Source organism: Microcaecilia unicolor, chromosome 2, assembly GCF_901765095.1.
Source record: "Microcaecilia unicolor chromosome 2, aMicUni1.1, whole genome shotgun sequence".
Classification (NCBI taxonomy): Eukaryota; Metazoa; Chordata; class Amphibia; order Gymnophiona; family Siphonopidae; genus Microcaecilia; species Microcaecilia unicolor.
Window position 1 is genome coordinate 387,032,023 of NC_044032.1, and position 25,592 is coordinate 387,057,614.

General features: G+C 41.9%; 1 protein-coding gene across 1 annotated transcript in view; it reads left to right on the forward strand.

Annotated features, from left to right (window-relative positions):
• Positions 1 to 1,944: 1,944 nt before the first annotated feature.
• COQ2 (coenzyme Q2, polyprenyltransferase) overlaps positions 1,945 to 25,592 on the forward strand; it is a 50,044-nt gene continuing 26,396 nt past the window's right edge. The window contains 6 exon segments of the mRNA XM_030192484.1: positions 1,945 to 2,090; positions 6,348 to 6,689; positions 13,979 to 14,145; positions 14,853 to 14,910; positions 14,913 to 14,973; positions 19,705 to 19,790. Coding sequence (XP_030048344.1) covers positions 6,359 to 6,689; positions 13,979 to 14,145; positions 14,853 to 14,910; positions 14,913 to 14,973; positions 19,705 to 19,790 — 703 coding nt within the window. The 5' untranslated portion in view covers positions 1,945 to 2,090; positions 6,348 to 6,358.

The window sequence follows — 25,592 nt, forward strand, 5'->3', positions numbered from 1 at the left end:
GAGCCCCTACTGCCACCCATTATGTAGGCAGTAAGGGCTCATGCGAGTGGCAATGTACTTGTGCTGATTAGCACAGAACATGCCTACTTTCTGCTTCCAGCGCTAAAAAATAAATTGTATTTTTTTGCACAGGGGTAGCACATGCAGATGCCAAAATTACCACAGGACATGTCAGCATGCCTTGTGGTAAGACATTTTTTTGCTGTGGTAAGCACACTTTAGTGCCTACTGCAGCTTTGTAAAAGGGCTCCTAAATGATTTGCTTGTGACCTTAAAGAGCTGGAATTGGATTTAAATCCAACTTTCCTAGTTCTCAATCCATTGATCTAACCCAGCGGTTCCCAAACTGTATGCTGCAGCAAACTCTCAGGGGTGCTGCAGCGCATCGCTTCCTGCTTTCTCCTCCCGCAGATCCGGTATCTGCCGCTTCCTGCTTCTTCCCCCGCCACAGTGCTTGCAGCTTACATTTTCGGGCATAAGCGATTCACACAGAAAATGTAAGCTGTAAGCACTGCAGCGGCAGCGGGAGAAGAAAGAAACGATAGCGACAGTGGCGTAGCCAAGGGTGGGCCCAGGCCCACCCACTTTGGGCTCAGGCCCACACAGTAGCAGCACACCTATGATATGTCTGGCAGGGATCCCCAAGCCCCACCAGCCGAAAATTCCCAACAACTGTCCTTCCTGCATACCAGCCTTCCCTCTAATGTATTCCCGCCTATGCAGAAACAGGAAGTTGCATCAGAGGGAAGGCTATGGGGCCAACATAAGCAGTGTGCATTAGTTGCTGCTCGCTTCCAGTGAAAATCTGCTATTTAAAAGGTATAGGGGGAGGGGGATGTTTGAGAGACCATATGGCATGCAGGCGAGAGAGGGAGAGACCAAATCACTTGTAGGACAGGGCGGAGTTCTTCTGCCCACCCATCTTGGGCCCAGGCCCACCCAAAATTGGGTGTCTGGCTACGCCCCTGGATAGCGATCCTGGACCTGCAGGAAGGAAGGTGGGAGCGATGCTGGATTTGGGGAAGGTGTGCTGGTGTGAGAGGAGGGGGCTGCAGGGAAAAGGAGACCTATGTGGTGGGGGGCTGGGGGGGGGGGCTGTGAACTGAAAAAGTTTGGGAACCCCAGATCTAACCATTAGATTGCTCTGCTATTCCATTGCAGTGAAAGAAGGATGACTTAGGACTGGTAAGGAGGGTGATTAAAATCTGGACACAGAAGCAGGAAAATGAATGGAAGAAAGCTGAAAGGGGGAAAAAAATCTGTTTTAGAAATGGATGTAGGGGAGGAAGTGAATACAGGAGAGAGAAATTACTAATGGCAGTTGACCCTGGAAACAAAGTTAATGGAAGACAGAGGAAAGCATAAACCAGAACAAGCAACACTATTAGAAAAATTAAAAGGCAAGGTAAGCAGAGCAAATTTTTTTCCAGTTTACTGATGAAATATGCCAGTTTTTTTAAATGATAAATAGTAGTAGTGTTTCTGGTGTTAGATATGAGCCTCAGAGGAATTTGGGAGGGGACTGTTTCTCCAGCTTTAACAAGACAGTTGCCTTGGGAGGCAATGCATCTCGTTCTGTTTCTCTGGTACCGCACTGCATTCTGTATCCCAAATGTTGAACTAGTGTCCCCCAGCGCACCAAGGATTACAGTCACCTCCTGCCCCGATTTCATTGAGAACACAGGTACAGGGCTTTCCCCCCCCCCCCCCTCTTTTAGCTCTCCTTGGCACACTCCATGTGATCAACAATTCATCTGTTCTCCGAAGGTTTACCCCTCTCCTCTGTCATACACACTAGCAGCTCTCTCATTTTGTTTTAAACTTCTGAGTGACGGTCGGTGCCGGTGTTTCACTTAAACGTGTCCCCCCTACTACACTTTAGCAGGGAACTAAGTGTCTAGTTCCTGGTTGCTGTACGGTTCTTTAATAAAGTGGCAGCGGATGTCTAGCACAAGATTTAATGACAGGTACTGGTTTGCTGCTGCAGGACAGAACAAGAAGGGAAAGAAAGAGGAAAGGTGCCTAAGATTCCTTTCACTCCCGTTTTTCCTGAAATAACCAGTATGCAAACATTTTCTATCTGTGCCGAGGTAAGAGGAAAAACAAAATACATTACTCCCTCACAGAGATCTTTGTCCTATAGCTCTTTTTACCACCCTCTAACAAAATCCAGCATTATAGACCAAAACCAGTTTTATGACATCAACCCTCAGTGCATATGTCAGTGCTTGTCCCTCTGGATTGGAAAGGAGGAGAGCAGGTCATACTACAAGACCTGAGATATTGCGCCCTCAAACTTAAGGTATGGGTGCATAATTTTTAAGAATTTCCAGTTGATTAAACTGCTTTATGCTTGGTTACTGCAGAGGAGCATGGACTAAATGGATAACATGAGGAAGGACTTAGTGAAGCTAGAGGAGTGGTCTGGAATTTGGCAGCTAAAATGTAATGCTAAAAAATGCAGAGTCTTGCATTTGGGCTGCTAAAACCAGAAGGAATAATACAATTTAGGGGGTGAAGAACTTTTGTGCACGAAAGAGGAGCAGGACTTGGATGTGATCACATGCAATCATCTTAAGGTGGCTAAACAGGTAAAAAAAAAAAAAAAAAAAGGTCACAGCAAAAGCTAGAAAGATGCTTGGATAAATAGGAGGAGGAATGGCCAGTAGGAAAAAGGAGATGATGATGCCTCTGTATAAGACTCTGGTGAGACCTCATTTAGAATATTGTGTACAATCCTGGAGACTGCACCTTCAAAATTATATAAACAGGATGGAGTCGGTCTAGAGGACGGGCTGCTAAAATGGTTAGTGGTCTTTGTCATAAAGCATATGGGGACAGTCAAAGATCTCAAATATGTATACTTTGGAAGAAAGGCAGGAGAAGGGAGATGTGATAGAGACACTTAAATATCTATGTGGTATAAATGCACAGGAGACAAGTCTCTTTCAGTTGAAAGGAAGCTCTGGAATGAGGGGGCATAGGATGAAGGTGAAAAGGGATAGACTCGGAAGTAACCTGAGGAAATACTTCTTCATGGAAGGGGTGGTGAATTCATGGATCGGCCTCCCAGGAGAAGTGGTGGAGACAAAAACAGTATCTGAATACAAGAGAACTTGGTCCAAGTACATAGGGTCTCAAAGAAAGTGCTTGGGAGAGTAGATGGCATGGATGGGCAGACTGGATAGGCCATATGGTCTTTTTCTGTCTAAATTTTTCTGCATTTCTATATATGGAGGCTCTGGATATTTCCTTGAGCTACTTGATTCACTGCATACTCAAGTTAAAGCCACAGATTCCTGCTAGTTTGTTTCAGGTGACAGAGAGTGGGTTATATGAGTGGGTTATATGGGAACGGCGGAGGTGGTCCCTCTTCACAAGAGTGGTGATAGGGAACAAGCTGGAAACTACAGGCCGGTAAGCCTCACTTCGATTATTGGAAAAGTAATGGAAGCGATGCTGAAGGAAAGGATAGTGAATTTCCTGGAAGCCAATAAGTTGCAAGATCCGAGACAACCTGGTTTTACCAAAGGGAAATTGTGCCAAACGAATCTCATTGAATTCTTTGATTGGGTGACAGGAGAATTGAATCAGGGACAAGCTATGGATGTAATCTACTTAGATTTCAGCAAAGGTTTTGACACGGTTCCCCATAGGAGGCTCTTAAATAAACTGGATGAGCTGAAGATAGGACCTGAAGTGGTGAACTGGATTAGGAACTGGTTGACAGACAGAAGCCAGAGGGTGGTGGTGAATGGAATTCGCTCGGAGGAGGGAAAAGTGAGTAGTGGTGTGCCTCAGGGATCGGTGCTGGGACCGATTCTGTTCAATATATTTGTGAGTGACATTACCGAAGGGTTAGAAGGTAAAGTTTGCCTATTTGCGGATGATACTAAGACCTGTAACAGAGTGGACACCCGGGAGGGAGTGGACAACATGAAAAAGGATCTGAGGAAGCTAGAAGAGTGGTCTAAGGTTTGGCAATTAAAATTCAATGCGAAGAAATGCAAAGTGATGTACTTAGGGAATAGAAATCCTCGGGAGACGTATGTGTTAGGCAGGGAGAATCTGATAGGTACGGACGGGGAGAGGGATCTTGGGGTGATAGTATCTGAGGATCTGAAGGCGACGAAACAGTGTGACAAGGCGGTGGCCATAGCTAGAAGGTTGTTAGGCTGTATACAGAGAGGTGTGACCAACAGAAGAAAGGGGGTGTTGATGGCCGTGTATAAGTCATTGGTGAGGCCCCACCTGGAGTATTGTGTTCAGTTTTGGAGGCCGTACCTTGCGAAGGATGTAAAAAGAATTGAAGCGGTGCAAAGAAAAGCTACGAGAATGGTATGGGATTTGCGTTACAAGACGTATGAGGAGAGACTTGATGACCTGAACATGTATACTCTGGAAGAAAGGAGAAACAGGGGTGATATGATACAGACGTTCAGATATTTGAAAGTATTAATCCGCAAATGAACCTTTTCCGGAGGTGCGAAGGCGGTGAATGAGAGGACATGAAATGAGATTGAAGGGGGGCAGACTCAAGAAAAATGTCAGGAAGTATTTTTTCACGGAGAGAGTAGTGGATGCTTGGAATGCCCTCCTGCAGGAGGTGGTGGAAATGAAAATGGTAACAGAATTCAAACATGCGTGGGATAAACATAAAGGAATCCTGTTCAGAAGGAATAGATCTAAGGAGCTTAGCCGAGATTGGGTGGCAGAGCGGTGGCGGGAGGCGGGGATAGTGCTGGGCAGACTACACGGTCTGTGCCCTGAAAAGGACAGGTACAAATCAAAGTAAGGTATACAAAAAAAGTAGCACATATGAGTTTATCTTGTTGGGCAGACTGGATGGACCGTGCAGGTCTTTTTCTGCCGTCATCTACTATGTTACTCCTTTGCTTTTGCTTACTGATTCTAGTGGGAGTGGATTCCACTGACCTAAAGATTACTTCACAAAATAAACAGAAAACACCATATTCTGTTATGCAAATATGTTCCTTCAAAAAAAAGGAAGGAAAAAGCCTCAGAACCCTGTCCTGAGCATAAACTTTGCTTCTTGAATAAATAGGGTAGTAACTTCAAAGGATAAAAAAACTTCCTTCATAATACTTAAATATATACTTTAGTGTTCACTTATAAACAAATATGCAAACCCTTATAGCATTCTTTTTTTTATGTACAGTATATGAGAAAAAGTTTTTTTCAAAAAGACTTATCTGACCTGAGACTGGATGAACCATGCAGGTCTTTATCTGCTGTCACTTAAAGATGGCATGGTGCGTCCTGTACTTTGATGGGGAATTTCAATTGCAGTTGGGAACCTAAGAGGGAGATGACTCATGATTTTATCTATTTTTAGTTTGTGAGGTTTTTAAAAATAATTTATTGATGTCATTTTGTTTATTGAGTTTTTATTGTAGTTCTATTATGTATTTAATTTTGTAAGCTGCCCAAGAGTGGTACATTGCAGTCCTATAAATTTGTAAGTAAATAAATAAAATGATGTAGAAGCACGGTAGCTTTCCTGGGGGCTTATTCTCATTTTGTGACTGTGGGAAGAATGCTTAGTAAATAGGACCATTGGTGTGGGAAAATACAGAGGAAGGGACAAGCCTAGGACTGAGGCACACACTAGCACTGGGTTAGAGTGGACAGAGAGGAGTGGCCTAGTGGTTAGAGTGGTGGACTTTGGTCCTGGGGACCTGGGTTCGATTCCCACTGCAGGCACAGGCAGCTCCTTGTGACTGGGCAAGTCACTTTACCCTCCATTGCCCCAGGTACAAATAAGTACCTGTATATAATATGTAAGCCGCATTGAGCCTGCCATGAGTGGAAAGCGCGGGGTACAAATGTAAATAAAATAAATACCATTAATGAAACATTCAGCTGTAACATAGTAATTGACTGCTGATAGATCAGTGGGTTCATCTATTCTGCCCATTAAGGGGGCTGGTGTTGTACCTGCTGTGCTCTTGTTTGGAGTTGTATCTGCTGCTCCTTGCCTTTAACTTGTGATTACCAGATAGTTTTCTAATGTTCCTATGATTGATTCAGCCTATCACCAGAGAGTTTTTATGAGGCTGAGAGGAGAAGATACGCTTTTTTTCTGTATGGACTACAGCTGGAAAGAAGCTTCTTAACGTTTAAAAAATCTTTTCCTAATGGTGACTGGCAGTCTCCAGAGAAAGTTCTTCCTGTTGAGCAACTATTCAGAAAAAATGAAAAATGCATTTTTACCTGTGAAAGGCCCATTTGAAAAATACACAGAAAAAAAGAAACAGCCTAGAAATTGTTTTTTTCTCTAGCTCCGGGTTCTTCTCTCATGGTGATTTTTCCTTTCTTCTACCTAGAAAACAAGACCATGTGTATGAGAGGCCCTGGGGTTCTTCTGCTGCGGCTGTCCAGTTTCAGATTCCATGTTCAATCCTGCACCTGCTGCATTCATGGAGGTTTCCATAATACAACCCAAGGAAGTGACTATGGGACAAAGCCTCTCGTCTATAGTAGGACGGAACCTGTGTGCAGTGCCCGTCACCTAATTAAACCCCAGCGTTGCATCTTACAAAGCTCTCATCAGAATTATGTGACAAGGAGCAGAAGGCCTCTCAGCCTGTCAGTAGCTGAACTTGTGCAATCTATGCCGAAATCCGTGCAGCCTTACCTTCGACTCATGAGACTTGATAAGCCAATTGGTTGGTAGATCTGTAAATAGGAGCTTGACCCCAGCAGTTGACTTTTGTAGTCTGTGGTTATATAATTCTTTCTCCCTACCAGGAATAGACTGAGAGTCCTTAGCGGGTTCAGAATTATTTTCATTAGAAAAGGGACAAACAGAAAAGCAAATGAAGCACAGTTTAGGAACAAATTGTTGACAATATAAGCAGTAATTTATTTAAACCCACTATTTACACAGCTGAATAAAAACTGAAGGAGAAAATATACCAGGAACAGAAGGCAGAGCTGCAGTGGCACAGGGTAGAAAATTCCCCACTAAAATCCACTTATAGGTAGCTACAAAGAAACAGCCTCTTCCACAGGAGGGCAAATTTGAGAGGTTTGGCATCTACTTGTTAAACTGAGAAAACAGTAAAAGCAGCCAGAAGTGCAGGAACTTATTTCTTACATACAGCAACCCTAGTTAGGGGTAGGCAGGGTGTTAACCTCTTCCGGCTGGTGATGCCTCTAGCTCAGAGGTTAGAAACATAGAAGCATGACAGCAGATAAGAGCCAAATGTCCCATCCCAATCTGCCCATCCTCAGTAACCACTAACTCCTCCTTTTCCAAAGGGATCCCATGTACCTGTCCCATGATTTTTTAAATTCTGACACAGTCTTTGTCTACAAGACCTCCACCGGGAGGCCATTCCATGCATCCACCACCCTTTCTGTGAAAGAATATTTTCTTAGATTCCTCCTAAGCCTATTTCCTCTTAACGTCATCCCATGCCCTCTCATTCCAGAGTTTTCCTTCAGTTGAAAAAGGTTTTCCTCCTGTATATTCATTTATTTAGTTAGTTAGTTTGGGTACATTTATACCCCACATCCCACAAGAGCGGGCTCAATGTGGCTTACAATATTACAAAAGGATACAATTCAGGGTGGGCACAGTTTCAAGAAATCAAAGGGAGGGGGTAAAAAACATGAGGATAAGACAAGGGTGCATGACGAAGTTGGTACAATCGGCGGGCAGGCGGGGTTCAGTCGAGGAAGGTTAGGACTAGTATGGCAGTATTAACGCCACTGAGGTATTTAAACGCCTCTATCATAATCCCTGTCTCCCGCCTCTCTTCCATCGTATACATGTTGAGGTTCATAAGCCTGTCCTTATATGTTTTATGACGGAGACCGCTTACCAATTTAGTAGCCGCCCTCTGGACCAACTCCATCCTTACATATTTCTGTAGCTGCAGTCTCCAGAATTGCATGCAGTACTCCAAATGGGGGCCTCACCAGAGACTTATACAAGGACACTATTATCTCCTTTTTCCTGCTGGTCATCCCTCTCCTTATGCACTCAAGCATCCTTCTGGCTTTGACCGTCGCCTTTTCTCCTGTTTGACCACTTTAAGATCGTCAGGTACAATCACCCCAAGTCTCGTTCTTCTTCCTTTCACAGAAGCACTTCACCACCTATATTGTACCATTCCCTTGGATTCTGGGTTCTCATCCCAGCCTTTGGGACACACAAAGCCAGTCAGATTTTCAGGATATCCACAATGAATATGCATGAGTTAGATTTGCTTGTAATGGAGGCAGTGCATGCAAATTTATTTCATGCATATTCATTGTGGATATCTTGAAAACCAGACTGGCTTGATGTGTCTCGAGTTGAGAACCCCTGTCTTAGCTTCGTCCTCTGTAATCGTGCTAGAAAATCAGTACTTGGAGTAGCAAAGATGCAAAACTTGTTATTTTAGAGGGAACATTTAAAATACTGATGCTCAGAAAACTTATCAAAAATTGCTGACATCTGCCAGCTAAAAATGCATACATTCTTTTGGCTATCTATAGGAGGCATTCCTGGGACTGTAACACATGTATATGACACTTTCACAAGTATGCGTGCTATATTACACATCTCAGCTGCCTGACAATAAAGCAGGTGCAAAGTACATAGCGGCTTTTAGCACATGCACTTGAGTGCCCCTGAGTGGCCACGCCCAGTCTGCTGTCTGTGCTTTATCCGTTATCTCTCACATCCTTGATAACAGGATATATCCTTGATAGATATGTCTGCTCCTAACAGAAAAGAAATGGATCAGCAAGATTGAATCAGGCATACTGCTGAGGTGATGTCATCCAGTGGCACAGGGATGGAACAGCTTTCCCAGAGCTCAAAACAAGGTAAAGTTCTGAGCACGTGTGGGCATCCCTCAGTCTCTTCGGTTTTATGCTTTTCAGTCTGCGGAACTGACGTTGAAACAAAGCTCTCCCAACTTTTCATAGAGGAGCATTCTCATCTTCATTTGAATTATTTTTATCACCGTTTTTGTTTTAGTTCTTTTCTTTTTCACTAGAAGTTATTTTTTGTTCAGTTATACAGTGGGACCGTAACGCAGGCCAAGACAGGCTTCAAACCCTGCCCAGTCTGTGGAAGACAGCCAGTAAATGACACCTTCAGGCTTTTTGTCATTTGTTTGGGCTCTGCTCATCAACAGGAGGTTATGAACATGGACATCTCAAAGCCAGTTGAAATAATTCTTCTATTATTTCAACTGGCTTTGAGATTTGATGAGGCAGGAAGGCACTCTTAAAAGTGACAAAATCTTCCCTTGCAGAGGTCAGCTGACTCTACGCAGTCCTGCGGGTCCTCCTCTCTTGATGTTGCCTCCAACTCCCTCATTCAGTGACTTCAAAAGTCCTGTCATGATGAAAGGACAGTGGTATAACTCTTCAGAGAGGGCACCAGTCTGGCAGATATGTCTGTTGGCACAGGTCTGAGCAGGAGGAACCTTGTAAGCTGCACACTTCAAAAGTGGTCACAAAGTGTTCCTCTCAGAAATAAGACCATAATCCCAATGCTCAGTACCGTTATCTGTTGCATAAGATGCTACCTCACAGACTTGACACAGACAAAAATGTGATGCAGTCTGCTGCAGACCCTTCTTGGCTCATAGTGGAGCATTCTGTCCTACCGTCTTTTCTGTGCACTTCCAGCATGAAACTTGCACAGATATCATCATCCTCTCTTATACGTTCGCAAGACTGCAATATAGCTGTGCCAGAAATGTAAAAAATTCAGTCTTTGATGAAAACGATGCCAACTGCATCACCAGTTCTGTTACTGTGGCGATGGCTCCTACTTATCAGTTTCCTTGTCTCTACCAGAACAGCCTCAGGCATTTTTTCAGAAAATGTTTGACGACTTTGTAAGGGGCTAGTGCAAAGATATTCTAGGCCTCTGATTTTTCAGGTACAACCAGAAAATGTCCCCATTGGTAAATTTTGGGATTTCTGGTTAGAACTGAAAACACGAAAATTGTGTTGACTCTGGCGATCTGATAGCAGCATCCAGGAGAGTCCACAGAGCGCGAGAACTCAACACGTCCCACACCAGAACTCAAATAAAAAGAAGAGGTGGTGGATTGACCATGGGTACCAGAGACTGGAGAGATCCGGTCTTAAGTAAAAAAACGTTTATTGATAAAAAAAAAAAAAACTCAACACAACGTTGTGTTTTGACCGCTGGGCCTGCATCAGGAGTCTGTATAAATAGAGAAACATCAAATGTCCTGATGTGGTGAGATACAGAATGGTCTAAAAAAAGAACTTTTGGTTATGAACGAACGTACCAGTTAAAATGAAACTAAGCGATTGTCTTTTTTAAGACCATTCTATATCTCGCCACATCAGGACATTTGATATTTCTCTATTTTATACAGACTCCTGATGCAGGCCTAGCAGCCAAAACACAACGCTGTGTCGAGTCTTTTATCAATAAATGTTTTTTTACTTAAGATCAGATCTCTCCAGTCTCTGGTCCCCCACCTCTTCTTTTTATTTGATCTGATAGCAGCAGTCAGATATTGTCACTGAAGTGAGAACTGTGTATGTCCTTTCTTTCTGGCTGCCATCTCTAAAAGAAGCAAAGAGCTTCTTTTCATCATGTGGCCCTTAGTAGGTTTGAGGTGCATGGCACAGAAACTCCTGCATTGATTTGGCTGTCTCAAGTTCCAGCACTGTGCAGTTAAAACCAAAGAACCTCCTGGTGAAGACAGCTGAGGAGCTTCTGTTTCTCATTTAGCATCCTCAGAGAAGCTACCTACAAAGCATTTAAAATAATTGGGCTGTTCACTATGGAAGGGAAGGACAGTAAGAGAGAACAGTGGAATACCACAGTGCAAGTGTTTAAGAGGCCATGCTTGTTGTAGATTTAGACGTTGTGAACAATAGAGCACAAGCCACTGCAGTTTGCAGGATAAGATTAATAATATGAAAAAAAGTGACTGGGTACTGAAAGGGGCTGGGTATTTGGGATAAAAACAGGGTGAAGATGATCTGGCAGAAGAACAGAACAGGCCAGTGTCCCTGGAAAATATATAAAGGAATATCTTTAGAGCCAGAGAGACATTTTCCGATGCCTTCAGAGAAAGAGAAACTGCCAGAGAGAGGGCAGAGGGGGGGATGAAAGTGAGGACAGGGTGGGGAGTATGTCGCTGCTGGGGGTCTATTAGTCTCTCCTCTTTCCTATTGTATTGTGAGTCACAGGAGGGACACTTTTTTTTTTACCTGCTTCTCCTCATTCTCAGAATGTGCTAGAAGAATGCAGAGATCTGCCATACATTTGCAGGTATTTCTCTCATGAACCTGCCATTTGCTTTGATGGAATCCTCATCTCTGAAGGAACATACATTTTCTAGTCTGTTGCTTTGGCTAGAATTGGTGAATTTCACACCTTGGTTATATGTGAGTCTTATACAAAGTTTATTTATAATTAGGGCTTTTGATTTTAGATTTTAACTGACAACACCCTGCTACTTATCGGATAGACACTGGGAAACCTCTACTTCCTTCTAATGCTTTCTCCTCTTGCCTGCCACAGATTTAGCATTCTATTTTTATGTCTTACTGCACAAATCTGTATTTTATGCCACTTGAAAAGATACCAAGCAATGGCATTAGTACCATAAAAGCACATACATTAACTGGAAAGTAGGCACCTTAATTTACAAGTTTTAAACACCTAAGAGAAGCCCTAATTATAATAAGTTAGTCCTGCAAACCAGTTTGAAGTTTTGCTGCCAAAAGTAGTCACACAATTTCACATTGATGAGGAAACAATACAACCTACCTTCCATCTTAAACCTTATAAACCCCACTGTGAGAAAACCCTGCATATTCAGACTGTAAATGGGCTCTGGCTTACTATCATACAAGATGATTTCTGTAATTTGTAATATAGGCTGAAGTGGATATCGCTAATCATAATCAAACATACTAATCCTCTTCCCACTATGACTATTGCATATACTTGTAGATTTCAAAACCAATATTACTAAGGAGGGAAAAGCCTCGAGGGACAACTCCTGTATAGTATGGCAGTACAGCCGTCTGTACAAAGGAGTATCACTGTCTAATAGGCATAAAACCTCCGTCCCCCATATAGTAGCTATTCTCAAGTTCAATTGCTGTACTTTGTAGTTTTAACTTTTTTTGTTTAACTTAGCATGATAATAATGTAACTTATCTATGTACGCCGCTTCATCTTATCCAGACCGCCACGGCCGACTATGGCCAGAGTTTCGGGTATCTATCCTTCCTCAGGGTCCGTAGCCAGCACTTTTCACTCTCCCCATATCCGGTCCTACAGCATACCTTCTGGCCTGGCACTGTTGGATGATGTCACCCCAGTTCTGTGTCTGATTAATCCTGCTGTTATAGGTAAGCAGCTTTGCTAAATGAGGTTCTCCTGAAGACTTCTGATGGGAAGTCTACAGAGATTTGTAGCTGTGGCCCATGAAAAGAACTTGTTGCAAGCTCAACAAAGCTCCCTGTGGACCCCGATTAACCTCAAGGCAGAACAGTCAGCAACTACAAATCCCAAGGTACCTGTTTGCAAAATACTATGTGAAAGCAGGTGTTGTGTCCACAGCAGATACTGCTCCATGGAGCACATGCAGACAGAAATAGAACCTTTCCCTTCCCCCACCAGGGTACAGAAACAAACCATAAGATCGGGCATGGTCTGATACTCGGGTTTGGGGAGGCACTACACTGAGGGAGTGACATAAAAAAAAAAACTTTGGGGTGGAGCTTGGCAGATTCTTTCTGCTTGGACCATCATTTGTCTGTGGAGAAACTACTTGGTGGTTTTCCTCTATTTTATAAGCATCCACCTAGCCCAGCCTTTGCACTGTCAGTCCATAGCCTAGCTTCACAGACCACAACTCACTCTAGAACCTGGTAAATGTGGATCAAGTTTGGCCTGTAGGTTGAGCTGTACCTGTTGTCGCACTCCCTCCTTAGCACCACCAGCCAGCCAGAAGCCAGGTCCAGGAACTAACCTTGAGTCTGCTACATGGCAAAACTGCTACACCATGAGGCATATTTTCAAAGCACTTTGGGAGGCTAAGTTCCATAGGTTTCTATGGAACTTTGGGAGGCTAAGTGCTTTGAAAATGAGCCTCTATATTTTTTAAGGTGATTTCCCAGGAATATCTGAGAATTTAATTTTGGAAAGCAGGAAAATACTTCCAGATTTTGATGTTGAGAATGTTGCATGGGATGGGCATCTAGGAAATGGAAACTGTAGTAGCTGTAGCAGTTTAGGCCAATTTGCTTCTCAAGCTCTCCCCCCAAATTGTACCACACTGTGATGCCTACATGAGTCTCAGAGATGACATGTCAGTTTGCTAATCATCTGGTTTGTTGGGGGAAGGGCAAGTCTGTCAGTGAGGGGTTGACTTGAAGGAGAGTTTAAGTGCAAAGAATAATCTTATTCCTCTTCCCTCTTTTTTCCCCTGTCTGCACTTTTCCCTTTTTCATTCTCTTTCTTGCTTTCCTCTCACTCCCTTCGTTGCCTGTTTTGGATTTCAGTAGTGCATTATGTGCCCTTCCCAGCAGGATGGGGTCTAACAGCTGCCTTGCTGTTCCATTCCTGCAGGCAGGATGGGGTCCACTGCCTGGATCACTTTCCCTTTCCATATGGGTGATGACCTGGACTCTGCCTTATTCCCCGGACTTCTCCCCTGCTCTTGCAAGTGTTTTCCCCTTCTCTGCAGGAGAGCTGGGGAACTGGTGGCAGGTATAGGAGCCCTAGATACCTCTGCTAATTCACCCAGGAAAGGGGAGTATATGTGTAATGGAAAAGGTTCCTAATATTCGAGTGTATACAAAAGACCTAGCAGGGTAACCTGTTCTCGGTCTTCTCTTGGTGCTGTTGCAAACGTTTGATTTTCTGAACTTACACTTCTTACAGTATGTAGTGACATGACAGGGAACCCTTTGTTCCCTTCTGCTTTTTTTTTTTTTTTTTTTGCAGGGACCTGGCTGTTGTACTTGCCTTGCACCTGGAGCATTGGCTTAGCAGCAGATGGGGGCTGCTTGCCAGACCTGACTATGCTGGCACTCTTTGGCATGGGGGCGATTTTTATGCGGGGTGCAGGATGCACCATCAATGACATGTGGGATCGGGACTTTGATAGGAAGGTAAGAGGAGCCACTTGACCTGATTTGTACATGTTCTCTCCCCCCACCCCCACACTTTCTCTTAAAAAGGGGTTCTGTATGTTCCAGTGACTTGGAAGGTACAGGAGAAATTTAATCAAATTGCATGAGTTTATTTTTCATGCATTGCTAAAGCTTTTTTTTTTTTTTTAAGTAAATCATTCATTGTAAACATATGTAGCATGGAGCCCTCAAATGGAAGAAAAATTAGAGCTTCTTTGCTTATTGAGACGATAATTTGAAAGCCGTTTGCATGATTAAAAAGCAGTGCTTTACCCACAGATTTTTTAAGAATCTATATGCAGATAAAAGTATGTTTTTAGTGTCATTTCATGCATCCTTTTCCTGCTGTGGGCTGGGGAAAAAAATATCTGCAGGTACTTTTGCTGGGGTGACTTTCACCAATGTGTGTATTTATAAAATTATTCTATGAGGGTTATATAATTGTGCAATAAAGGAGTTGGCGGTTATTAAATTATGTACTTTGAGTTTTCGATTACAATTTGGCCAGTCTGCAAATTATGTCTCATTTGCTGTTACTGTTAGAACGGAGCGATAGATTTCTAAGTGAGCTTGCCAATATCTCTGTGTCTGCTGATACCTGCTAGGACACTGGGCAGGCTATGTTAATGCATATATTTAACGGTGTTGGTATAGGATCTTTTTTTTTTTGTTGTTCCCCTACTTAGGTTGAAAGGACAGCGAGCCGACCAATAGCTGTTGGAGATATTTCCTATTTCCAGTCTCTTGTTTTCTTGGGGGACAGCTGAGTTTGGCTCTCTGCATACTTCTGTGCCTCAATTACTATAGGTAGGACACACCGTCATTCTGCTGCATGCCATTGAGCCATGTACAAACTGGACTTCCTTCTGAAATTCATGTTGCTCTTGTCTTGAAGTGGTAAATGTCACATGATAGTATTTAAAAAAAAATAAGATGTCAGACCATTATACCTAGTGCTTTGGAAACACAAAAAATGTAGCAAAATGAAACATTCAAACACATATTTAAAATATAGTAGTGAGATTTAGGTTCGGAGTTTATTTATTTATTTTTCACATTTATATCCTGCTTTGATCAAAGTGGGTCACAATCAAACATACACAATTTTAAAATTATATAAAACAAATCGAACAATATTTAGTCCACAATCAATAAAATTCATGCCTTCAAGAAAGCCTTCATAAAACAGTGGGCTTCAGAAATGTCTTAAATTGCTGAGTATTAATACAAAGTCTCAAATGTCCTGGTAGCTTATCCCACAATATAGGTCCTGCAACAGAAAATCCATGTGTACAAGTCTCAGCATAATGGTATGCTGTCACTAATGGAAGGCATGACTGCTTTGCAGTTGGTATTAGATTTACTACTCCCCTTTTCCAAATCTGAACTGAAGACAGCTTAATTTCAGGTACATAAGTTATTTCCCTGTCCAAGCAGGTTCACGATCTAAGTTGAACCCAAAGGGGTAGAAGGTGATATGACTCGTCCAAGGTCACAGTGTCACTCGGAGGAATGGGATGTGGCCTCTGGTTTCTGTAACTGTGGCCATTTCTGTAACTTTTAGGCTGCTCCTGTGTTCCATATTTATTTATTTATTTATTTTATTTTTAGATTTTGCTCACACCTTTTTCAGTAGTAGTTCCAAGGTGAGTTACGATCAGGTACACGGGGTATTTCTCTGTCCCTGCAGGGCTCACAATCAAATTTTGTACCTAAGGCAATGGAGGGTTAAGTTGCTTGCCCAAGATCACAAGGAGCAGCAGTGGGATTTGAACCGGCTACCTCTGGATGTTGACTGGTGCTCTAACCACTAGGCTACTCCCTCCATTCCATTTTCACACACATTTACCAGAATATGTGTGCATTTATTATGTTATATATTCCTGTATATGTATTATTAATGCCCAATTGGAATAATTACATAAGACTATGGTTGACCATTTTCTTAGAGATCTCTACAGGTAATTAGATATTTACGTATAGGGGAAAGTGTTTTCAAGGGGCTGTACATGTGCTTTCCACAATATGTTTGCTTCCCTTTAGGGAAAATTGGCAAGGATCTTATTTTGAAATCCCTGCATCTTCTTGAAACCATAGCCAACATTTCTTCTCTGTAGTTAATATTGGTTCTGAAAATTAATTGGCCTCACATTACTTCAGCACAGTATACATTAGATGTAATCCCCTGGTAAATTGGATTTGAGAATTTCCGCAGGGGATTACTAGACCTGGTGTAGAACTCTCCAGATTCACTGAGAGGTGGGGGGGGGAGGGAGAGAGAGAACAGCATGAGTGGAAGGGTGAAGAGCCAAAACCAGAGGAGATTTAGGAAAGAATAAGTGACAATGGGTGTCATAGCTGGGGTGGAGTTGGCAGGTTATAAAAGTGATAGGATTAGTGAGCACATGATCTTTGGTTGCCTTCCAGGACTACTACTACTACTATTTAACATTTCTAAAGCGCTACCAGGGTTGCGCAGCGCTGTACAATTAACAAAGAAGGACAGTCCCTGCTCAAAGGAGCTTACAATCTAAAGGACCTGTGAGGAGATGGGGGTATTCTGATCAGGCCCATAACCTAAGGCTGAACCAAGGGCTAGTTGCTGTTAATAAAAGCAGTAAATGTGAGGAGTGCTCTGGGTGAATAGAAAGGGTTAAACCCCTTGGGAGCAGAACACGAACAGCCTGTTTGATGCTGGAGGCAGCTGCTCTTGGAAGTGCACCTTTGGAGGAAGGACAGACAGGGAAGTCTGGTCCTGAGTGGGTCTGGCAGCCGGGTAAAAGGCCAGCAGGACAACTTGCCACAGAAGAAACAGAAAGCCACAGCCTTAGATTGTCCTGCCAGAAGGGATGGGTATTTGAGGGCTGGTGGATACTGTAAATATGTAAATACCTTAAGATTTATAAAGAGACCGATTTAGTAGTTGGAACTTTACACCAAAAGTCTTGGATTCGCACAAAAACCTCTTTCAGCAAACTGAACTGTTTTGATTATAAAGGGAACTGTTGCAAGAAAAGTATGAAGTTTGGATATCTGCCTGTTGCAGCGTTCCAGTAAAGTTGTTGCATTCTGTTATAAACCTTGAATGGAGTGTTTCTTTGGCGTGCAAATCAAACCAATTTACTCACAGATTAATAACGAGAATAAGAAAAAGTGTGGCTTAAAACCCTGCGGCCTACTGGGATCAAGCCTGGCCCCAGCGTGCACCCAGCTCAGTGAAATAAAACTTTTGTTTGTTACCCTGGTTTGGGTATGCTGATGCCTGGAACTTTGTGGTGAAACCAGGATTACACAAATAACAAATGTTCTTTTGCACGAAGAGGGTGGTTGAAGCCAGGAATGCCTTCATGAGGGAGGGTGTAGAGACAAAAACGGTGACGGAATTCAAAACGGCATGGGATGAACACAGAGGATTGCTAATTAGAAAATGAAAGTTATTAAAAAACCTAAACTTAAATGGCTGCAAGTTTGGGGATGCGTCTCCGGCTGTGATGAACTAGGGCTGCTGCCGGGCAGACTTGTACGGTATATATAAAATAAACAAAAATTTGTTATTGCACAGATATTTTTATTTATTTGCTGCACTTGTATCCCACTTTTTCCCACCTATTTGCAGGCTCAATGTGGTTCACAAAATGTTATGGCAACATGTACACATTATAGGATAAGAATTTCAAAATGTGCATAAAGATAGGTACATAGAATATCAAAGCAATCATAATAACGGAATAATAATTTTACAATTATTACAAATAAGAGTGCATAAGTAAATCATATTGGATTGGAAGTGGATTGAAAGATCAACATAACATAACATAATGATATCAGGACAAGATATAATATTCAGTCGTGAAGATGTAATTAGGATGGACAGATAGGAGGATTCCTTAATAGTTGTGATTGGAATAATTAGGAAGTCAGATCGTCATAGAAAACATAACGCTACAGTGAAACAGTCATACTCACCAGCTCCAAGATGCTAATGTGCTTGGTTGAAACAACAGGTAACGCAGACTGCCTGTTCACCAGTTTTAGAATGACTGTTCTTCGATGTCTGTTTTTCCTGTCTAATTATTGGAGTTCTTTTTTTGATTCTTGTTTTTATGGACACCACTGTATTCTTGTGTAAGTCAAGTAATATAGCAAGTTAAACCATAGCCAAAGAAAAATGAATCTCAAGAATAATCGTCATAGATGTCCTGAAAGCCAAGACCTGTTGGTGGCACTCCAGGATCTATTTATTTAGTTAGTTTGATATACCCCCCCCCTCATTTATTTATTTATTACATTTGTACCCCGCTCTTTCCCACATACAGCAGGTCCAGTGCGGCTTACATAGTAAAAGAAAGCATCTAGATTTTCAGAAGGCGTTGGATAAGGTCCCTCATGAAAGACTACAGAGGAAATTATCAGTTCCATCCCCAAAGTGCATTACACCAAAGACCCACAACCATAATACCTATGAAGCCCTATTTTAGATGGCATGTAGAAATCAGAATTAACACATCCAGGTCAGGACACATATAGTTCTGCTAGTACTTCAGAACAGGATCTTCCGACTTAGAGCTTGGTCTGAAATACAAGCAGAAATGCGTTGAAAATATCAATAGAAATAAACAGATACTTAACACATGTTGTGAAGTACGAACTTATGTGTGTTAGGTATTAGCACGTACACATGTTGGCCATTTTGCAAAACTAAAAGTGTAAGTGCCACTTGTGACCCAGAGGCTGCAATAGTCCTGTAATATTGAATTGGAGGGGCCAATAAACAATGAAGGATTACAAAGGGTATCCTCCATTATTCCCTTCCGTACAGGGCCAGCCACTTTGAGCATTTTTGCAAGATATGTATTGGTGAAAGTAACTTGTAAATCCTGACATGCAGATTGTCTGACATAGCATCTGTATTCCCTTAGTGAAATAGGGACTATGCATGCAGATTTTTGTCCTGCCTAAACCCAGCCCCTTGAAATTTATCAGTTAAGCAGGATACTTATGTAAATACTGGCTTTCCAAAATTGGGTTTTACTCTTTTATGCAATCAGTATACACATGTGAATCACAAATAGGGCTCCTAAAATAAAGACCTTAATGAGAATCGCCCAAGAAATATCATTGTTGCCTTGTGGTATCACAAGCTTTCTCCATCAGTAATGAAACAGGAGTTAAAGCAGCACAGGTTTCTCAAAATGAAAGTAAAACCCTTCCAAAATAAAGAGATTAAATGCCAGAGACACAAACCAACAGTGCTGCTTCTCAGTTGCTGGGCTTCATACAATTGTACCTGGTGTGGGACTGCTTTCCCTTTTGCAGTGCTTTGGCAGGCTGCAGTGCATGTATGGTTGCTTGGTGTGTGTGCTTCAGTAGCACTGAACTTGAAATGATAAAAGGAAATGCTAGCTTTGTCCTTATGCAAAGCTGATGTTTACGTGATATTTATTTATTTGTTACATTTGTATCCCACATTTTCCCACCTATTTGTAGATATGTATGAAATGAGCAGATAGTTATTTTGGACCCTTTATGTCCCTGCAGCATTGCCCTTGGAGCGGCCTCCCTGTCTCTTGTGATCACATATCCCTTGATGAAGAGGATCACTTACTGGCCACAGTTTGTTTTGGGTGAGTCTGCTACTTTGGAGATGTTACTTGCACTGAGCTTTCCTGATTTCTCTAATAAAAACAAGACTAACCACCTTCACTACTTCCCCACCAAAAATGTTATAATCTGTTTCTTGCAGAAATTGCATCCAAGCATTTCTCTAATCTACTGAAGGGCTTTCCTTCCTGATATACTTTCATGAGGAAAATGTAAGCAGCCCTGCAGAAGAGGGAGAAGGAGGGGAGGTATCACAAGATGGTACCAGAAGGCTTCAAAATGTGACCAGTGATTTCTTCGCTCCCCATGGTTAGGACGATAACATTTTAGAAAAATCACTTTCTAAAATTCAGACATACAGCCTTATGAGGGAAATAGGAGCAAGTGTAGGGAAATATTCCTTTTAGCTTTTATTCTAAAATCTGGTGCATTTCAACCAGCCCATACACTAGCTTCAGCATGCGTTGCATCCACATCACTGCTTGACTTTTACTGTTTTTTGACTTATTATCACTATATCCCTGGATTTCATTAGCACTTTACCTTCTTGCTTTTAAAGCAAAACGGTGCCTGGACATTGAGCTTGCAAATAGGTGGGAAAATGTGGGATACAAATGCAATAAATAAATAAATGATGCCTACTTCTGTAGTACAGAAATTTGCTACACAGCAATGAAAAGGATAATTTCTCTACAGAGTCCTTTTTTATTGGACATAATTTAATACATTTCTTGATTAGCTTTTGAAGGTTGCCCTTCTTCGTCAGATCGGAAATAAGCAAATGAGGTAGCAGATAGTATATATGAGAGAAACATCAAAGCATTACTTTGACAGTCTGACAGAGTGGGAGGGTGGGGGTATGCATGGGGACATCAAAGCATTTCATTGATATTCTAACAGAATGGGTGTTGGTAGGTGAGAGGAGGGTAATAAACAGAGAAATACAGCTTTATGGTTTATAATGAGTTAGAAAACCCAGATCCTTATTAAGTCCTGTTTGTTGTGTTGAATATTTTGACACACAACAAACAGGACTTAATAAGGATCTGGGTTTTCTAACTCATTATAAAACATAAAGCTATATTTCTCTGTTTATTTCTCTGTTTATTACACTCCTCTCACCTACCAACACCCATTCTGTTAGAATATCAATGAAATGCTTTGATGTCCCCATGCATACCCCCACCCTCCCACTCTGTCAGACTGTCAAAGTAATGCTTTGATGTTTCTCTCATATATACTATCTGCTACCACATTTGCTTATTTCCGATCTGACGAAGAAGGGCAACCTTCGAAAGCTAATCAAGAAATGTATTAAGTTATATCCAATAAAAAAGATATCATCTTATTTTCTTTTCCATGTTTTATTTTGTTTGATTTCTATTGATAACCTTTAAGAGTGGACTAACACAGCTACCACACCTCTCTACAGAGTCCAAATCACAGAAAACAAGAGTAGGGAAGGGACGTAGGCCAACCAAGTCAATAGTGTAATCTAGAGGTGGGTTGCAACAAATTTATTGAGCAGATATCAAAGCACATACAGACTTGACACGGAGCCGTGTTTTGGCAACAGAATTGCCTGCTTCAGTGGTTGATATATCTAAAGAACATACAAACAAACAGAAAAAACAAATATAAGAAAAGGCTAGTAAAAGTATAAGTGTGAAAGACCACTTGGTTAAACATTTGTCTAAAAGAATGATACATATACAAAATTTAATGTAGAAAAATCATATATATATACAGTGGGGGAAATAAGTATTTGATCCCTTGCTGATTTTGTAAGTTTGCCCACTGACAAAGACATGAGCAGCCCATAATTGAAGGGTAGGTTATTGGTAACAGTGAGAGATAGCACATCACAAATTAAATCCGGAAAATCACATTGTGGAAAGTATATGAATTTATTTGCATTCTGCAGAGGGAAATAAGTATTTAATCCCTCTGGCAAACAAGACCTAATACTTGGTGGCAAAACCCTTGTTGGCAAGCACAGCGGTCAGACGTCTTCTGTAGTTGATGATGAGGTTTGCACACATGTCAGGAGGAATTTTGGTCCACTCCTCTTTGCAGATCATCTCTAAATCATTAAGAGTTCTGGGCTGTCGCTTGGCAACTCGCATCTTCAGCTCCCTCCATAAGTTTTCAATGGGATTAAGGTCTGGTGACTGGCTAGGCCACTCCATGACCCTAATGTGCTTCTTCCTGAGCCACTCCTTTGTTGCCTTGGCTGTATGTTTTGGGTCATTGTCGTGCTGGAAGACCCAGCCACGACCCATTTTTAAGGCCCTGGCGGAGGGAAGGAGGTTGTCACTCAGAATTGTACGGTACATGGCCCCATCCATTCTCCCATTGATGCGGTGAAGTAGTCCTGTGCCCTTAGCAGAGAAACACCCCCCAAAACATAACATTTCCACCTCCATGCTTGACAGTGGGGACGGTGTTCTTTGGGTCATAGGCAGCATTTCTCTTCCTCCAAACACGGCGAGTTGAGTTCATGCCAAAGAGCTCAATTTTTGTCTCATCTGACCACAGCACCTTCTCCCAATCACTCTCGGCATCATCCAGGTGTTCACTGGCAAACTTCAGACGGGCCGTCACATGTGCCTTCCGGAGCAGGGGGACCTTGCGGGCACTGCAGGATTGCAATCCGTTATGTCGTAATGTGTTACCAATGGTTTTCGTGGTGACAGTGGTCCCAGCTGCCTTGAGATCATTGACAAGTTCCCCCCTTGTAGTTGTAGGCTGATTTCTAACCTTCCTCATGATCAAGGATACCCCACGAGGTGAGATTTTGCGTGGAGCCCCAGATCTTTGTCGATTGACAGTCATTTTGTACTTCTTCCATTTTTTTACTATGGCACCAACAGTTGTCTCCTTCTCGCCCAGCGTCTTACTGATGGTTTTGTAGCCCATTCCAGCCTTGTGCAGGTGTATGATCTTGTCCCTGACATCCTTAGACAGCTCCTTGCTCTTGGCCATTTTGTAGAGGTTAGAGTCTGACTGATTCACTGAGTCTGTGGACAGGTGTCTTTCATACAGGTGACCATTGCCGACAGCTGTCTGTCATGCAGGTAACGAGTTGATTTGGAGCATCTACCTGGTCTGTAGGGGCCAGATCTCTTACTGGTTGGTGGGGGATCAAATACTTATTTCCCTCTGCAGAATGCAAATAAATTCATATACTTTCCACAATGTGATTTTCCGGATTTAATTTGTGATGTGCTATCTCTCACTGTTACCAATAACCTACCCTTCAATTATGGGCTGCTCATGTCTTTGTCAGTGGGCAAACTTACAAAATCAGCAAGGGATCAAATACTTATTTCCCCCACTGTATATATATATATTGTATTAAAAAGAGAGGCACAGAAAGTAAGTGTACTGATTTATCTGTAAGGATCATAAGATAAACATGAATAAAAATAGGCACAGCCGATACGTTAGATAATCAAGACCCATAAAAAGTGTGCACCATCACTAATAAAAATATATTGAAGTATATAAAATAAAAATCAAACCTGATTCTCATGAACACTGATAAAACAAAATACCACATAAACAAAAATGTTGATTGATAACAGAAACCTATCCATACAACACAGGAGCCAACCCTGATAAATAAGGATACTGACCTGATATTGAATATCTGTATTGTATATAAATGTTAAAGTTTTAAGAGCAAACGCTGAGCTGTAAAATTAAAAAAAAAATATATATATATATATATATATAAGCTGTGCTAGTTATAATCATATCAAGCTAGACAGCATACATATTGCAGACTGACAGAAGAAACTAATGAATGAATACATTGTCCAGTAATTTAATATCTGTAGAATATGTAAATAATGAAGCTTTAAAAAGAACTGTGAAATAAAAAATACAAATTGTAAGTTATAAAAAAGTGAACAATCTTGAGCTAGACAGAATTAATACTGGGAGGGAACCACTTGGAAAGAACTGCTGGAACAATGTCTATGCAGATGCAAACCCACATGGGCCAAAGAAAGTGTGTGTATGAGGGGTAACGAAAAGGGGAAGATCCCACTGTGAACACGTCCTAATACGGGAAACTATATACGTGTGTACTACACCAAAGTACCGTGCATATTTAAATTTCCACAATTTAGAGACAGCCTATATAACTGGGAACTGCACAAAATATGTTAGTAAGTATGAAAATATTAATTTTGCATCACTTCAACCAATAAAAAATCTGTATGAAAAGACTGAGAGGGTTTTTATGTATGACTGAAATAAAACCGAAAGCTCCCCAGGGTGAAGTAGCACCCAAACGGGTTACATAAGTACATAAGTATTGCCATACTGGGAAAGACCAAAGGTCCATCAAGCCCAGCATCCTGTTTCCAACAGTGGCCAATCCAGGTCACAAATACCTGGCAAGATCCCAAAAAAGTACAAAACATTTTATATTGCTTATCTCAGAAATAGTGGATTTTCTCCAGATCCATTTAATAATGGTCTATGGACTTTTCCTTTAAGAAGCTGACCAAATCTTTTTCAAACTCCGCTAAGCTAACTGCCCCTACTACATTCTCTGGCAACGAATTCCAGAGTTGAATTACACGTTGAGTGAAGAAACATTTTCTCCGATTCGTTTTAAATTTACTACATTGTAGCTTCATCACATGCCCCTAGTCCTAGTATTTTTGGAAAGTGTAAACAGACGCTTCACATCTACCCGTTCAGTTCCACTCATTATTTTATAGACCTCTATCACATCTCCCCTCAGTCACCTTTTCTCCAAGCTGAAGAGCCCTGGCTGCTTTAGCATTTCCTCATAGGGAAGTCATCCCATCCCCTTTATCATTTTTGTCCCTCTTCTCTGTACCTTTTCTAATTTCACTATATCTTTTTTGAGATGCAGCGACCAGAATTGAACACAATATTTGAGGTCGCACCATGGAGCAATACAAAGGCATTATAACGTCCTCATTTTTGTTTTCCATTCCTTTCCTAATAATACCTAACATTCTATTTGCTTTCTTAGCCGCAGCAGCACACTGAGCAGAAGGTTTCAACGTATTATCAACGACGACAACTAGATCCCTTTCTTTGTCTGTGACTCCTAAGGTGGAACCTTGCATGATGTAGCTATAATTCGGGTTCCTCTTTCCCACATGCATCACTCTGCATTTGCTCTCATTAAAGGTCATCTGCCATTTAGACGCCCAGTCTCGTAAGGTCCTCTTGTAATTTGTCACAATCCTCCTGCGATTTAACGACTTTAGGAATTGAAAGAATACCAAATAAAAAATGTGAAAATGGAAAGCAGTTTACCTTTTTAATGAGCCAAACTACTGACACAAAATACGCACTGCAAAGTACAGGAAGGGTTATGCACACAGAATGTATAGTTAAAAAAAACAGCTACACGAGTGAAGAAAATTTTTCTCCGATTCGTTTTAAATTTACTACATTGTACCTTCATCGCATGCCCCCTAGTCCTAGTATTTTTGGAAAGTGTGAACAGATGCTTCACATCTACCCGTTCAACTCCACTCATTATTTTATAGACCTCTATCCAGGGGTGTGCTGGTAAATTTTTAACAACGGGCTCTCTTTCTCTCTCTCTGGGCATAGCCATCCCTGCAATTTGGGGGACCGGGGTATGGGTGGACTGGGGGGACAACACATGCCCCTCTCTCTCCACCTCATATAGGCATGCTATGGACTGCCACCACACCCCACTGCTTGTTTCTGGCTCTGAGCAGCAAGTTGGGACTTCTTGCACATGCAGGAGAAGTCCCAGCCTGCTGCTCAGAGCTGGAAATCAGGAGCGGGGAGCAGCAGCAGTC